General features: G+C 44.6%; 1 protein-coding gene across 1 annotated transcript in view; it reads left to right on the forward strand.

Moving 5' to 3' along the window:
- The first annotated feature begins 593 nt into the window (after window positions 1–593).
- LOC126191574 (uncharacterized) overlaps window positions 594–18,262 on the forward strand; it is a 48,633-nt gene continuing 30,964 nt past the window's right edge. Inside the window, exon 1 of the mRNA XM_049932502.1 lies at window positions 594–690. Coding sequence (XP_049788459.1) covers window positions 604–690 — 87 coding nt within the window. The 5' untranslated portion in view covers window positions 594–603. The remainder of the gene's footprint in view (window positions 691–18,262) is intronic.

Genomic DNA, 18,262 nt, shown 5'->3' on the forward strand with positions numbered 1-18,262 from the left:
CTCGCCCCGAGACACTGGACCATAACTATGCGGCTTCTGCAAAGTCTCTTAAGTCGCCGGATTTCCGCAAATGCGTCACTTATCGCCGCTAGAATGATTCCCAGTTCGTCTTTGGTTCGCTCTTACCGCGTCACGTGCCCCAGAGCCACCAGGCAGCATACAGCCTCGCGGTGGCAGTCATACTAACGTTTCGGACCGTCAGTGTATACGTCGTTTACAGAGAACGTCTCCACAGTTCATTCGGGTGGAAGCAGTATTACAGTATATTAAACGTTTCAGGAAATACCTTACGCGAACAGCGCAGCTGAATCGCTTTGTGACAATGTAGAGAGCAGTCAGAGAGACTACGCAGCACGTGGGGGCGCACAGACAATTATATTTTTTCCCGTGCGAACAGAATAGCTGTGATACGCTACGACGAGTATTAATACCCCGTGCTATCCATCACACATTGTCCGCCGCAGCGTGAGATGCGGCAGCAGATAGCGGCCGCCAGCCGTCAGCCGGAAGCCGCGCCGCTATCTGGGCGCCCATCTGCCGCCCCCCAGCCGTTATAAGCGCGGCGCAGCCCCCGACGCCACCCAGCCGCCCGCCGCGACCGCCATGGCCGCCCCCAGACACCTGCCGCTGCCTCTGCTGCTGCCGCTGCTGCTCGCCGCCATCTGCACAGCGGCGCCCAACGCCCAGTCCGTGAGTCACCGCACCACGTGTCGTGGTCTCCCTCGTGCCTGGTGGCCTCACGCCCCCGGCTGTGCAACTGTTAGGGTTAGGGCTGTAAAATTAACTACTACAGCGAGGTGACACAAGTCGTGGCATAGCGATATGCACACATACAGACTGCGATATTAGCGAGTACACAAACTATGAATGGGCGGCAGGTGTCGTTTGTACTCGTGTGATACACGTGAAAAGGTTTCGGTCGTGATATTGGTCGCACGACGGGAATTAAGAGGATCTGAGAGCGTAATAGTAGTTGGAGCTAGGAGCAGGGCAGATTCACTGCGAAACAACGCAATGGCCGACGGCCTTCACTTAACGATCGACAGCAGCGACGTTTCGTAGAGTAGTCAGTACTAACAGACGAGCAACACAGCGCGAAATAACCGCTGCAATCAGGGTGCGACGTACGACGACCGTATCCGTTAGGGCAGTGCGGCAAAATTTGGCGTTAATGGGCTACGGTAACACTCTCCCAACGCGAGTGCCTGCTAGCAGCACATTATCTGCAGAGCCTCTTCTGGGCTCCTGACAATGCCGGTTGGACGCTACATGGCTGGCTGGACAACTGTGGCCTGGTCAGATAACTCCGAATTTCAGTTTGTAGGAGCTGATGGTACGGTTCGAGTGTGGCGCAGACCGCACGAAACCACGAACACAAGTTGTCACTAACGCACCGTGCAAGCTGGTGGTGGCTCTGTAATAGTGTGAGGTGTGTCTACATGGAATGGACTCTGTCCTCCGGTCCAACTGAACCCACCATCGACAACTGAACCCACCACTGAGTGAAAATCGTTAGGTTCGGCTACTTGGTGACCATTTGCACGAATCATATTCGCAAACAACGGTAGAACTTTTATGAATGACAGTGTTCCGCGAAACTGTCCCACAATTTTTCGCGACTGGTTTGAAGAACATTTTGAACAGTTCGAGCTAATGATTTGGTCACTCATATCGCCTGACATGAATCCCATCGAACACTTACAGGGCATGATCGAGAGGTCACTTTCTGAACAAAATCCTGCACCGGCAACACCTTCACAATTATGAACAGCTATAGGCGCAACATGGCTCACTGTTTCTGCACGGGACCCAACGAAATGTTGAGTCCATGCCACGTCCACCAGATGCACTACGGCGAGCGAAATGACGTCTACCACAGTACTTGAAAGTATCCCACGATTTTTCACAACTCCGTGTAAAGTTTGCACCGTACAAGTTCGGTCGTTATTCCCGTGACACATAATCGTGAAGTACTCGTTACTTTTGTTACTGCACGTCGTAAGAGACAGAAACATGGCGTTACCGCTGAACAATGAGCGCGCTGCTGTTTGTCGACAAATTAATTGGGCGCAAGGTGGCGTGGAGGGAACCGCAGATACACGGGTGCCGGTTGCCTATTTAGCGGTATCACACATCGCGGTTAAAGATAATTTTCCATATCAGGCTTGAGTTCATAGTTGTTAAGCTAAAGAATGCTATCGGGCGGTAGCCTAACTCTGGTGCGATAAAAAATGCTGATTCTTGTCGCCGTCACATTGAATGTTTATCCAGAAAGCGGTGTTTTTGTACGACTGGTTAAAATCAAGTAAACTACTATTCAACACATACTGCGATCGAATCGTGTTATTGGATTCCATTACGAGCTCGACAAAAACTGGAGTTTTACACAATAGGAAAAGGTTGGAGATCTCTGAGCATCAGTTTTACTACGAGGCAATTTTTTTCGTGCCATATTCACACGTAGTTTTACAAAGCCTGAGAGGGCCCTTCGCATTCACTTTTTCTTAGGAGGGCTTCCGCGACTACACAACACACCACCTGGCACCACATTCCGGATCACTTTATGCCGCTGACTTCAAGGAGACAGGAATGGTAATGTAGATGTTGTAGCTCTGATACAAGTAAACTATCATAATTAGGTCGACGTTTCGTTAGCTTTTTTTTTTTCAAAATTTCTCTCGGACCCTCCTCTTAGTGAATGTAGTTGTCGTCAGATATAACACTTTTATTTGTTTCCTGGCACTTCTTTGAGAAGAGCCTACAGTTTCCTTCTGTTCTGTTCCATGAGCATCGCACACACAATGAAGGAAAGCGCTAAATCACCATTATTGTGAAATCGTACAAATAGTACAACGAGTTCATAAAATAGGCTAATCTCTTTACTCACGGCAGATCTCAGTTTAATTTCGATAGCAAACTGAAGAGTTTGTAAAAACTGTACATAGGTCGAATAAGTGATGTTGGCGACTCACGCGCAGCGGCGCCACGGACGCAGACTGCTGGAGCAGTACTGTGCTGTGCTGTGGGAGACATTCTCCTGCGCTTCATGGGACCTGTGGCAGTACTCGAAGACACGCTGACAGCTGCGAGCCATTCCCATCCCTTCACGCTTAATGTCTTCCCCGACGTAGCGTTTCCTTTGTCAGATTTTAAGACTACTGTATCCACATCTGCTCGTAAGTTACGGAGGGCTATCCTCTCCATGCCAGATGTGGATACAGTAGTCTTAAAATCTGACAAAGGAAACGCTACTGTCCTCATACCAAGGGATGACTATATTAATAAGATCAATGTTTTATTATGTGATTCAACGTATCGCAAAATCGATAAGGATCCCATGAGTAGAGTAGCGCGAAAAACAGCAGAACTTTTATCAAATAGTTCTCTACCGAAGGAGGTCATCAAGAGACTGAAACCAAACAGTTCAGTTCCACCTAGGCTATATGGACTGCCTAAGATCCGCAAGGAAAATGTGCCATTACGTCCAATTGTGAGTAACATTGGAGCAGCTACCTACGACCTAGCAAAATTCTTGGCATCTCTGCTCAAACCAGTGATAGGCAAGTGTGCACATCACATAAAGAATTCTGGTGATTTTATCAGTCGACTTCGGTCACTACAACTGCAAAGTATTGATTTATTGGTCAGTTTGGATGTGGTTTCACTGTTTACAAAGGTGCCTCTGGTGGACTCACTACACCTCACTGGCAATATGTTTGGTGCAGACATTACAGCGTTGTTTGAGCACACTCTCTCCTCTACATATTTTATATTTAACAACGAATTTTACGAACAATCTGATGGTGTCGCCATGGGGAGTCCTTTGTCTCCCCTGGTGGCCAATCTTTTTATGGAGGATTTTGAGAAGAGAGCACTCGACTCTGCCACTTTTAAACCGACAGTATTTTGGCGGTACGTTGACGACACTTTTATAGTGTGGCCTCATGGTCTAGACCGTCTCCAAGAATTTTTACGTCACATGAAATCCGTACATGAAAACATAAAATTTACCATGGAGATAGAGAGAGATGGTTGTCTGCCAATTTTAGACGTCTTGGTACGACGGAAGAGTGATGGCACACTTGGTCGCTCGGTGTACAGAAAGCCCACTCATACAGACCTGTATCTACAAGCTACTAGTTGCCACCATCCAGCACAAACAATGGGCGTTCTCAAAACCTTGGTCCACCGTGCCCATACTATCTCTGACGCCGACAGTCTTCAAGCGGAACTGGAACACCTGCAAAAAGTATTTTTGAAAAATGGCTTTTCACCTAGGCAAGTGAACAGAGTGATGAAGACCTACAAACGACGGAACAAGGAAGAGGAAGAGGCCTTCAGGTCGACTGTTTATCTACCATTTATTGGGAATATTTCTTCACAGATAGGCAGAATATTGAGAAAGTATCAAGTGAGAGTCATCTTTCGCCCTCCTCCCAAAATTTCATCACTGGTGGGATCCGTTAAAGACGACCTGGGCCTGCGTAAACCAGGTGTTTACAAAATTCCGTGTGAATGCGGCAAATCATATATAGGGCAAACAACACGAACTGTGCAGGAACGCCTTGTGGAACACCAACGGCATACTCGCCTTCTCCAACCCACCAAGTCCGCAATCGCCGAACATTGTATTTCCACAGACCATTCCATGAATTACAACGACACAAAAATTTTGGCCCATACATCAAACTTTTGGAGCTCGATTATCAATGAATCTGTGGAAATAAGATTGTCTGACAACGAGACTCTCATCAATCGAGATAGCGGTTATCAGCTGAACTCTGCTTGGAATCCTGTTATAGAGAAACTTCATAGTCGACGTAGTTATCTGCATAAAGATGGAAATCGACCTGACACCGATACGCCAGGCTTTCGCAGTGGAGGGCGCGAGGCGCAGCGCATGGAGCCGTTACGAACGCACGCGCTGAGCAGCGCATGCGCAATGTCACCTCAGAAGGCTTTAAATAGCGGAGCTCAGCGCGTACTCGCCAGTACTACTACAGTGGCATTCACCTGAAGATGGCCAGAAGACTCTGCGCCGAAATATCGTGGCAGGAAGTTACTGATATCCGGCAGTTCTCCCGTGTTTTTATGGAACAATCAGTACGCTGGGAAAGCTTTAAACATCACATCGACGCACACTAGTTGCGGGACGAACACAGTCACCATTAGAGAGTGTGGCACTGGGCAGAGTGGAATGAACTACATGAATGTCCCTGGGCGAATATTCACGAGCCTGAGTATTCTGGGTTCGATTCCGATTCCGGCGCAAAGCAAAGGGCATGGTATGGTTTTGAGCGTCCGATCGGAGCTTTTTCTGGCAAACACTTTGAACATGTCTTTTTTTATTACAGAAAAAGCAAATAGCTTGGCGTGACGGGCAATTCTCACGCGAATGTCTAGTAGCACACCGCGGGCATGATTTTAGCACTGCATTTGCTTGCTGGCGCGGCACACGTGGCGGAGAGCTTGGCGGCAGCTGCGCGGCCGGGCACGAGGGCTGTTTACAGTTCCATGCAGCACGCCCGGCGGGCCGGTTAATGTGACACACGGCCGGTGAAGTTTCAAATGATTCCTGAGCAAAGTCAAGTGTGTCCTGACGATCCAATATGTCTATCACTTGTTGAAGGGAGGGATTGACTAGTTTCAAAATCTGTTCTCGTATACGAACATCAGAAACGTTCTGTGCAATTGCATCACGTACCATAGTATCTGAATAAGGGAGTCCACATTGACACTCAAAAGCACAATCCCTAGTAAGGCTTTGCAAAGTTGCAACCCACTCCCGATTAGTTTGACTGGCCGTACGTTTTGTACGAAAGAAGGTATACCGTTTGGCAACTACATTGACTGAGTCTTTGAAATATGCATCTAATGCAGACAAATTTTCGTCGTAGGACAGAGTTGCTACGTCGCGTCGGGGAAATAATTTCACTATCACACGGTACGTCTGGATGCCTACGGCGGAAAGGAGAAAAGGCTGCCACTCATTACCTTGAATTCTGTAGGCGGCGAGATGGAATCCAAATTGGCGTGACCACTCCGTCCAGCTTTCCAGTGCCGCATCAAAAGGACGAAAAGGTGGTGCAACTGCGTGTTGTGGCTGCGGTAGCGGTGAAGCGGCGGCTGCCGCATCGTTTTGCATTGCACGTTGACCCTCGACGAGTTGTCCAAGTGCATCCAATAAGGCCTGCGTCTGCTGATTCTGCAAGCGATAAAATTCGGACAGTACATCTGGAGAAGCCATTACACAAGTAAACCAGTCTAGCAATACGAACGCAAAATCCTCGTCGTCAAGTTGTTGTGACTTGGCAAGACAGCCAAGCCACTAGGAGAGGAAGCCGAAAGGCACGCGTTTAAGCTCACGCAGGCTGGCGTGAGGTCTGCAACAGGTAAGGGAATTTATAGTAGCAAAGAACGTAAGTAACTACTGGAATACTTAACTTTAATTTATAATTGGTGAACATCGGTCTGACGGTACATGTATCACAAGATAAATAGCAAATGATAATGGCGCCTTGCTAGGTCGTAGCAAATGACGTAGCTGAAGGCTATGCTAACTATCGTCTCGGCAAATGAGAGCGTAATTTGTCAGTGAACCATCGCTAGCAAAGTCGGCTGTACAACTGGGGCGAGTGCTAGGAAGTCTCTCTAGACCTGCCGTGTGGCGGCGCTCGGTCTGCAATCACTGATAGTGGCGACACGCGGGTCCGACGTATACTAACGGACCGCGGCTGATTTAAAGGCTACCACCTAGCAAGTGTGGTGTCTGGCGGTGACACCACAGACTGGATGTGAGACAACTTTGTTTCGCAAATGGCGTGTATTATTTTGACCCAAGGTTATAGTTATTCTTCCTTCTGGAGGACAGAGAGTAATATCTTGTGTTAAATTAATTTTATAATGAATCCTGTACTATATTTTGTACACTTGACCATACTTTTCCTTCTAGAATCATGCAACTAAAATTACTCTGCGTCAACCCTATGAATGATCTTACATTTAATAGAAGAATAGAATTATTAAATAAATTGACAATACTGGTTAATTAATTATATTAATAGCACCTGCAGCTGTAGTGTTAGAGGTGAAGAATCAAACTTTATATACGAAGGACCCTTTACGTGGAACAATTACGGAAAGAGTTAACACCATTGGCATTGGAAGAAATACGTTTCGACTTCGTAACTGTGCAACTTCTAGACCAAAGTGATGCAAACTTAAGGAACTTGTCGGTTACTGTACTTTCTTTTTGTATCACGACCAGTTAATAAAACGAGCAGTGTAATAAGATCTGTGTAACGCATTTGAGACTGATGATCCTTCCATGCAGAGTTTATTCTTTCTCCTCGAGGAAGCTACTAATGTGGCTCACATCCAATATTTCCATAAATAATGATCTATGAGAAATAAAAAATAAGTGTTGTCGTTTTACTTTCGATCTTCAGTAAATATAAAAACCAAAAGAAGGGTCAACTACAGCTGTTAAAATATGAAAACTCAGAGCGTTTAGCAATATTTATTCGGCTTAGAATGTGTGAATGTATGATGACATCTAATTCTTTATCCTTACCTCAATATTTCGTTTTAAAGTAAAAAAAATCGCAACACCAAAGATTGATTAATGTAGAGTAATGAAATTTCGGGAATATATTTTCCTAGGTAATATATTTAAGTGATTAACATTGAAAGATCACAGGTTAATGTAATAGCGAGATAAGCCATTGCAATTTTGAAATGCTAGTACATTAATATTCGGTGTAGCCACCAGACTCTTGAACTCAAGTATGCATACGTGCGTGCACTGTGTTGTCCAGGTGCTGGATGTCAGTTTGTGGGTTAGAGTTCCATGCCCGTTGCACTTGGTCTGTCGACACAGGGACGGTTAACGTTGTTTGTGAGTGACGCTGGAGTTGCTGTCTGATGACGTCCCACATGACTGGAGACAGGTCTGGTGGTCTGGGAGGCCGAGGCGACGCGCCTGCACTCGTTAGGGCACGTTGCGTTACAACAGTTATACGTGGGCGAGCGTTATTATGTTGGAAATCACCCCCTTCAATTCTGTTCACGAATGCAAGCACAAAGAGTCAAATCATCAGATAGACGTGCAGATTTTCAGTGAGGCTGCATGGGACATCCGAGATAGTGCTCCTGCTGTCATACGAAATCGCGACCCAGGTGTAGGTCCAGTGTGCCTAGAGCTCAGACGAATTGCTTGCAGACCCTCAACTGGCACCGATGCAGGACCAGTTGTCATCAGAAAACATGACAAGCATCCACCCTCCCCTCCATTGAGCCATTGAGCTCTCGTTTGACACCACTGACATTGCAGATGGCGTTGGTTTGGGATCAGCGGAGTGCAACTTCAGGGTCGTGGCTCGGAGCTATTCTTGAACTAACTGATTTGTAACAGTTCGTTGTGGACATAGTGGAGGAGACCCTTACTATCAAAGAATCAATATGGGATGAAATCCTGGAGATTGGGGTTAAAATAGGAGCAGTAATCGTGTGGAAAACGGAAGTAACGGATAGAATCGAGATAGTTTGCAAAAATTAGGACGAAATGCTTGGGCAGTTCTATGCCAGATTTAATGCGCTACAGAGCAATCGTAATCAGCACTCTGAGTCACAGCTGATATTGCCATAATCGAAGATATAGCAGCGGAGGTTTCCAAATAGTAAATAAAAGTTTTGGAGAACGTTAGTGAGGAAGCAGCACTACGAAAGTGGGAGGACGAGCTCCAGCGGGTTTCCAACCTACCTGAGGTGCTTATGACCGCAGTCGAACGAGTATCTCTGCAGCGTGATTGGAATTTCAATCGTACGGACACACAGGCAAGCAGTAACGAAAAGTTGCGGGGGTGGATTGATACGGTCGTACGCGGCACATACTTTGCATTCAATACCGGCGGGTTTGATGAGATGGAAGGGTACGCTAGTCTACCCCATTTCGTTTCCGTCCACTGGTATTCTGTTTAACCGACATCCAACAAGGGAGCAACACCACGCTCTCGGCCCACTCTCATAGGGACAGTGGCTTAAAATACAGTTTGTCTGTAGCCATTTACGAGAAGAGAGAAGCTCGTGTGCATTTGACTTACGCGGAATTGAATTTCATACGAATAGTTTCGCAGCTCATTCCTTGCTTAGTGAGCCGTGCGTGGCTCGTATTCCCGCCATCATGTATTTTACACCCTGTTTTTAAGGTACTTCCACCTCACTACGTTAATTTAAATTACTACTCTCACTCAGTTGCTGCTTTGCCTGACTGTGACCGGCGCTAGCAGCGCGTATCGATATATCCCCTCTCGTAGTTTCTTTGCTCGACTGCTATTTGTTCCCGGTCGTTGTCTGTCGTAAAGGAGTTCGGGTCCCGAGTTCGGGCTGCCAGTCAGTTGGAATGTGCCAGGAGGGCAGTTCGGAGTTGCCAGTCGTGGAGTTGGAACGCAGCACTAGTTCAGTCGGGCTGGAGCAGCAGTGAGGCCTGATGTCCATGGCTCGCCCAACAGTTTCTGTCATGCATCACTTGAGCCGGGGACGGTATTCGTGGATCATCGGTCGGTCGTCCTACTGAATGACGTGAAATGGCTTGCCGATCGCTTATGGGATGGCTCTGTGTGTGTATCGGCTCCCAGTCTGTCTTCGTTACTGCACAGCCACTGCTGAGTGTCGTTCAAGTCTTCACCCAAGTGTTTGTCAAACTGTGTGTGCAGTTGCTGTCATTTCCACTGACAATGTGTGGTAAATGTTGTCGGCGTACTGGCAGTGAGTCGGTCGGTTGCTGCGGACGAGGGAAGCTATCTCTGCGCGGTGCAGTCGGTCCGCTGGCGGTCCCTGTGCAGTGTCGGAGCGTGTGCGGAGCTGTCCGATCGCTACGAGCTTCGTGGTTCACCGACCCAGGCCGTCAAAGTTGAGTAGGGGTTTCAAGTATCCATGCTACGTCCATTCATGTTGTGTGGTTCGTTTCGGTGGTTCGCTGTTGGGGAGATTTTCCTGTGAGCAACACCGAGTCTTTCCATTGCTGAAATTTAGCCGCCGTGCGGTGCAATTAACTACATTGGTTGACTACAATTCGAGTGCACCAACGGAATTTTCTGCCTTGTGGCCGTTATAGTACTACTTAACTGCCCTGGCCGCTGACAGTGTTCCTTCTGGGTGAAGTTAACTATATTACCGTGTTTCAAATTCAAGTGTACCAGCGGAATTTTCTGCCTTGTGGCCGTTAGTGTTCCGGCTACATGCCCTGGCCACTAACGTAATTTCAGGCAGCGTCCTTTCCTCACCTGTTGTTGCTGTCCAACATGGTGTGTAGTTTTGACAGCTAATACATTTTTCATTGTGGATAATCACTTTCGTAACCTTTTGTGTTTGAGTTCTCATGTACTGATCGGTGTCAAGCAAATCGTTGTGTCGGTCGGTGGCTGTCCCCTGGTTGGGTTCCGACGGATCAAGTGTAGTTGGGCTCACCACCTGTCTCACCTAAGTGAACGAGGGCAGACCGACCTCCCTGGAGGCTTCTCAGTGTCGTTTTCTTTATTGTCCTTCTCACCGGTGTTTAATTATCTGTTTATTATCTATCATAGCCAATGATTTAAAAATTCCAGTTTTTACTGAATTTTATGTATTTTTGAATTTTGGAAAATTAATTGTGGGCCTTAAGCCGCTTAAAACCTTATTCTTGAAATTACCCTTTAAGCAAAAATATTGCGGCCCTGTGCCTTAAAAGATTATAGTAATATGTATCAAAATTTTCAAATTTAATTGTGGCCCTCGGCCGCTTGTATTGCACCTTGCATATGTTTGTTCTATCTCATTTTGCCTTGAGGCTTTCCAGCCTAGCTGTGACACCATATGTATTTTAATTATTTTATTTTCTGATTAACTGCATTTTTTATTTTGTTGACTCTTAAGATTTCTTGTTTGGAGGCCTTCAGCCGTGAAATAATTGCCTTTTTGGAACTCTTAGTTCTAAAAGTTCGGCTATGTGCAGTTTTGGTTTAAAGGTGTTATTAAATTAAAATAAATTACAATTTTCAGTGAACCTGACCGACACCTTGTTTGGCCCTTTCCACAATCCTAATCACCTGTTCTGTACTGCGGGTTTAGCGGGCGTCTCACTTAGTTCTGGCCAAAGAATGTTCAAGATCAAGTGAAGCTTGACATACCCATGTTGCCAAATTTCAGTGAGTCAGACTTCTGGAATGTAATACTGTTTTTGAAAAACATGGTCAAACCGAACCAGTGTTTAAATATGCCGTACGACTCACTCGAGGTGATACGCATATGGCTCACGAAACTTCCACAAAGGTTTCGTCGCCAGACTGTTATTGCTGGGTGAAATATGGGAGACTGCGAGTCGTTCTTCGCACTGCTGCAGTGACTCGGCTGCGATGGTAATGCCCAGGAGCGTGGACAAGGAGCAGCGCCCAGTGCTGCCCTGCCCGTACACAGATTAGGAGTGATGATGGCAGAAGCAACGCGTGAGGTAACAGGGGAAATCACCCCCACGCACCCATCACAATCGTGGATGGATGCATGATCGCCGGAATGATGATAGATGGTATTCGAGTCGAATTTTGGTGACCGGAGCAGGTTTAGAGGTGACGCGCGAGCTCCGAACGAGGGAACGCCGCCGCGACTAGTTTAGTGGCCCGGATCCGTGTGGCAACGAAAGTAACGAAGAAGGAACTGTCAACAGGTCATTACTAACGGGGGGAGTAGTAAATAATCCAGATGTGCTTTCTTCAGATGTGACTGGAACGGAGGATGCGAGTATAGGTTTCGAGGTTACGTTAGAACAGGTAAATGAGGCTGGAGAAGTGTGTCAACCAATAGTGCGTAAAAGCCGGACCTTGGCTGTGTCCTATCAACCATCATCAGACAACGATAGGGTGAATGATAATCACTGGGAGGAAGTATCGACCGAAGGGTAGGAATTAGGAGATGCCGTGGCGGCAATTTTCCGATGTGATGATGAGTCGATTGCAAAGGTATCATCGGATTTGTATGTACAGTTCGAAATTGTTAGATACTTTTAGAAGAGGATGAGGAGACTGTATCCACCGTAATTTACCTCATTTTGAACATAGGAACAGATGGAGGTAAGGTTCAATGTGTGCTGGACACAGGGTGTTAAGCATCAGTTATCAGAGAGGGCGTTCTCCAGAAATGTACTGAGAGGGAGGTGTCGCCTACTTTGCCAATGCTAAGACGAGAATAGTCGTGGCTCTACCTAGGAGAATCCTATAGGTAACGGAGCCGATGCGGAAGGACTTTACAAGCTCTATGCAATGATTTTTTTTGTGTGTCTATCTGTAATCACGATGGAAACAATAGTTGAAATTGAATTGTTAGATAAATATAACCCTAGGGTTACTATTTCATACCGACATGCTCCCTTTAAGTGAAGTGTCTATAAATCGTTATGCATCGAATCTGCCTCTAGTTCGGGGGTATCAACGAGAAGAGTTTACAAGAGATGATGACCGAGAAAATGTGCCATATATCTGACTCTGGTGAGAGACAATGACTTAATACTAAAAACATATAGGTACGTTTTCTGCGAAGCACCAGTAACTACAAAGGATTTTGCGTTTGAGTTGAAAATTAAAGAACAAAATGAGTTTTTCTTGAGGCCGTACCAATACCGTGGTTGTATTGAGAGCAAGCACAAAGAAAATACGGAAAATGTTAGAACACAGAATAATTGAATCAGTTGTCAGTCCCTATAGCAATCAACTCTTGCGCTTCGTCGAGCGAAACAAATCGGTTCGTCTGGTACTAGATTCTAGACGGATAACCATTGTCACTGAGTTAGAGACTGATCGCCCAGAATTATTGAATGAATCACTTGAAAGATTTCACGGAGTAAGAATCATTACATCTGTTGACCTAAGAGACAGTTTCTGTAAGGTTAAACTCCTACTATTGTGCCACAATTACACGGCCTTATCTAGTGTGACAAGCGTTATGAATTTAGAAAACTCCCTTTCCATCTAAATGTTTTGTCGTCGGCGTTCATTCACGACTAGTACACAGTAATTCCGGACGAATTGAAGGTTTATGGCACCCTACATGATTTCTGGACCATCTATTATTTGCAGAGCTGTCGTGGGGAATGCTCTACGGAACGTTAAATGTCGAAAAAGCCTAACTGAGAAGAAAAGAGCTGAGTTTCCTTAGTTATTTGATATCTGCTGATGGGACTTGGCCACATACAGAGAAACTGGCACCCATTTTGCATTTTCCGGTTCTATTCACAAAAAGGCAGGTATTTGGGTTTGGGGGTCATAAGTGGTTCGTTAGTATGAAGTGCATTGCCACGCCGTGTTTCTGTAGCGTGGCGGGGAAGTGTACACGTGGAACTGGGACGAGCAGGCAGAGAGTGAGTTTGCGGCCATAAAAGAAGCACTATTGGCGGTTCCAGTACGAGTGCACCCTGATGTAAAACAAGAATTATCTCTGTCACCGGACAGCTCGCGTGCTGGCCTCGGCGTCGCTCTATTCCAAGAGTAAAAGGAAATAGGGGTGAAAGTTCCGCGGGTGGTAGTATTTGCGAGTCGAGTGTTAAATAAGTCACAAGAAGAATGTTTCGTCATGGAACCTGAGGGACTGGTCGTTACCTGGGTGATCGCAGAGTTTATATGTCTTATGTTTGGTGTACGTGGGGCACAAGGCCCTCCAGCTGCTGACATGCTGACGAGCGCCAGTCGGAACTATGGGCTCCCCGGTCGCCGCGCCGTTTACTTTCAGCAGTGTACATTTAAAATTAATTATGTGTCGAGATCAGAATATATAGTGGAGGATTCGCTGTCCCTATCCCCGATTGGGTTAACAAGAGGTAACAGCACGGATTTAGGGGGAAATAACCTCAGCCTCATGTCTCTGTGACGAGTTCTTTTCGAGAATTTTACGGCCGCGACAGGTAGCGGACATCGGTGAACAGGAGAAGTGTCAGGCGTGGAAGATTGTGAAGGACAAACGTGACAATAGTGATGAGGTTGCGACTTGTCAACATTACACGAAAAAGAATAATGTCCTGCTGCGAAGGAGGAATCTGAATAAGCTCGCTGGGTTCTATGCACTCGTATTTCAGAAGAGTTAATAACGAAACTTGTCTGGCTGTGCACTACAGCTATGCACATTGCAGCCCTAGAAGGTGATTAACCTAGCTTCGGGAAAGAGTTTACATCAGTAATATAGAGAGGCGAATTAGGAAGGTTTGGGAGATGTGTAAAATACAGGGTGATTCACGAAGATATGCAAATATTTTAATATGTTATTCTACAAGTAAAACTAAAGAAAATAGTTCATATAAACATAGGTCCGCAAATCTTTAGTGAAGGAGTTACGGTTAATAAAAGATTTAGCGTGAAATTTAGCAACTGCCCTAATATGAAGCCATCGCAAAACCGTAAGAGGTTAAAGTAAAACACAATTTCCACTTATTTTGTTGTTATTGATCTGGTGAATCTATTAAAACTTGTCCAGACGTTTATCTGAAGTAGTTTTCCAAAACATCCATAGAAGCAAAGATTATTATACAAGTAAATTTGTTTACTTTCCATTAATAATGTAGAAACGTTTATGTCATTGTTGGCAAGTGTTAGTGAGTTTTTTCAATCGTTTCCTAACCTTGAAACGAGTTAGTTTTCTGTATTGGTCAGTGAAATAATGTGATAACAACAGTGTATTTAAGTGAAACCCCATAGTAACTGTTGTAGTTTGTAGATTATTTATGAAATAGAGATGCCTTCCAAATTTTATTAATAAAAGCAGATTATTTGACACATTCATACAGCTTCAATTAACGTTATTACCATCATTTTTCCAAAACTAAATTCTCTCTTTTGTTGAAAACTTTGTGCAATTGTCTGGAATTTAAAAAAAAATTGGGCCAAGTAGTTAATAAATTAAAAATTTTACGAAATTACTTCTTTGGGCAGCTAACCTGAATCCGGTCATTAAAATAAAAAAATACCGATCAAAGACTGAACTGCCATATTTTCATTTAAAGAACGATCGCGGCAATCCCAATAAGACAATCACAGTCTTGATTTATTAGGTTCATCAGACCAATAACAACTGAATAAATTCAAGTAGTGCTTCACTTGGACCTCGTACAGTATTGCGGTGGCTTCACATTTGCGAAGTTGCCAAATTTCTGGCAAAATCTTTTATTGGCCGTAACCTCCGTAACCAAACAATTGCGGTCCTATGTTTATCTGAACATTTTTCTTTAGTTTTACTTGTAGAACAACATATTAAAATATTTGCCCAGTTATTCCAGATTTTACCAGTTCTTAAGAAGGAATTTGGTCGTATGGTTCTTTACTTATCCTTCCCCCGTACAAAAAAGGATTCTGAGGTTGTTTTAAAAGCAGCTGAACCAGTGTAGGAATTCGTCATTCTTAAACCGCGGTGAAGCACGACCAGGCGCGCCGTCTTGAGCACGCTCTCTAGAAATTTTGTGCTGAATGGTGGCCAAGTGAAAATTAGTTTCATTCTAGGATACGGCAAGCGGAACTTGGAAAATTTAACCAGTGTATATCTCATGTTACCATGCTGTATCAAACCAGTCACCCCCTGCGCATCTGGAACTGGATGATCTCCATTGTATTTACTTTTGGAAGCAGCGTAGAACATGGGAAAACACGAACCTTCCCAACAGAATCGGGGAACTGGTTAGGTATCCGTCCACTAAATAAAGGAGGCACAAGGACGTTGTCGAGCTTGTTATCGCAAACATCTGTAAGGAAGCTGAGAAAAGAAAATGCCGGTAAAAGAGGACCATTGTGGAGAAGGAAGGATCCGGCAGTCGGTCAGCAGGTGTTGGTGAAGGCTCGCAGGTTGTCAAAGAACCAAATGCGGCAGAACGAGAAACCCTACGATCAAAGCGATCAAAAGGAGCATAGCACAGCACATATCGCACATAAAGTTGTACATAAAGAGGCGACAGGCGTAGGTGGCGAGACATTTGATTTTGTGGGACTTGTAAATTTATTTTTGGAATCATCATTAGTATTTCATTTAGTGTTGATTTGTGCGATACTGTTTTTTAGGGTTGTTCTTGTCGCTGCTATTTTTTTTTACTTGTATCATGCGGATGTTGCTGTTGATTAGAATGCCTTCACAATTCACTGATGTGTCATCGTCATTACTATGAGGATAAGTGTAGCGGGTTGATTAGAGAGCTTTTTCCGAACGACAGTGGAAAACGAAAGCCTTTTGTGTAGCGTGAAGCCTTGCAGCGTGTTTCAGAATATTAAGGATCTGAAAATGTCAGCAGACGATGATTTTAGGAGTTTTGTTTATTGCCAGCTGGTGGTACAGGTGCTGTTGCTGAGGTTTCTTATTTGTGTTGCTGGATAATGTGTCCTGTCGGTCGTATTACTGTAAGTCCAAGAGAAATGTAACGTTAAGGTGAGATGATGTTGCGAATGATTGGACATGGAAGTTCATAAAAGAGAGAACACTCGAAGTTAAATTCTGTAATTGTTTATGAAATAATGATACTTTTTGCAAAAAATCCACGAGTCATAGAATGAACGCTAGCTGTTCCACCAGAAACAGAAAATGTACGTAATATCGATGAGTTTTTCGACGCAGATGGCCATAGGATGTGCTCACAATGAAGTGGCCAAACTCGTATAAGTGAAAGTAAAACGACCCATCATAACTATTATAACGTAATTAATACTGTAGAGGAATAGATGAGGGTAAAGTATGAAAACAGATACGCGTTTTGTCAGTGTCGGAACTAGAGTAAACAATGTATATAAAGTGTCTCGCCAGGTCCATGTCTTGTATATGTTTTATGTATTAATATCCATGTTGTGTGTTGTGCAGGCCTCTGGTAAGTGCTCTGTTAATTTTCTGTACAAAGGTCCGAGGCTGTTATGTAGCCTTACTCAATTTCGGTCTCCAAACTGTAGACTTCAGTTAACCTGTGTTAGATTTTCAACTGTGTAGGTTGTAAAACGTTTCGTGTGGACATGTGTGTAAAATCTCGTAATTTTAACTAGTTTTGTTTGTAATCTCCCTCTCTGGTGTAGTAGCCTTCAGTCGACCACATGATCTATGCTCTACGTTCTATGAGTGTAGAAGGCTTACAAAATTCTTGCGTGTGTTATGTTAAGCATGATGACATGTTATTTCCGTATGAATTTTCGTAATTTTATATACTATTCTTTATTATCCCCATCATTGCTATTGTGGCGTTCAGGCAACCTCGTGGTCCTTAGTCTGTCCGTTGCCACTATAGAACAATTAGAAAATGATTGGATGTGTTGTAATAAGCATGATCACATACAATTTGCGTGTGAAACTCAATTGATTCCGTATGTTATAATGATATGCAACTGCCAAGTGGAGTCTCATATTTTTGAACCATTTCCTTGTGACTGATGATGTAACTGTGGCCCATGATTGAACCAAGTGGTAGTCAGTTCATAACTAGATGGTTGTAGCTTTAGTGGAGAATTGCTGAGAATTTGTTTCAGCCGTACGTCAGCTGTTCAGATCTTCCAGCTTGAACCACTTTATCCATGTTTTCTTTTTCTACGCTGGGTATCGACATTAGGTTTGCAGACGCTGCGTGCTGAGTACATACGATTTCAGAACCCGTCATCAGCTGTCGTGTCCCGGTATCTGGTGTGCGTGAAAGCTGAGTGGTAATCTACCACTGGATGTTTGAGAAAATCAGTGTTTTCTGGTTTTTGAATCCACGCATACTTATCACTTCATGACCACTGACCAGTATCGTGCAAGGTTAAATGAATGAAAGTCTGTCTGTTTGAATTCAGCGTAAGACATCATTTTTATCATAAACGTTACAGCATTTGAAGTTTGATTTTTCTATGGTACAGCCGACCGCTGTGACAGAGCGGTTCTAGACGCTTCAGTCCGGAACCGCGCTGCTGCTACAGTAGCAGTTTCGAATCCTGCCTCGGGCATGGACGTGTGTAATGTTTTAGGTTAGTTAGGTTCAGTTAGTTCTAAGTCTCGGGGACTGATGACCTCAGATATTAAGTCCCATAGTGCTTAGAGCCATTTGAACCATCTTAGGTACAATTAAACAGTTCATGTAAATGAAGCCACTTTACATGCTACTTGGCCCAAATTACTTCTTTTCTCATCATGTCCTCCCTGTAAGCAACTTAAAAGCAGTATTTGTGATGATATTATGTGTAGTACAAATGACAGGACACTATTAGCTGTATTAAGAGAATGATAGAAAGTCTCCCACGTTTATGACACCACT

Source organism: Schistocerca cancellata, chromosome 6 (genome assembly GCF_023864275.1).
Source record: "Schistocerca cancellata isolate TAMUIC-IGC-003103 chromosome 6, iqSchCanc2.1, whole genome shotgun sequence".
Lineage (NCBI taxonomy): Eukaryota > Metazoa > Arthropoda > Insecta > Orthoptera > Acrididae > Schistocerca > Schistocerca cancellata.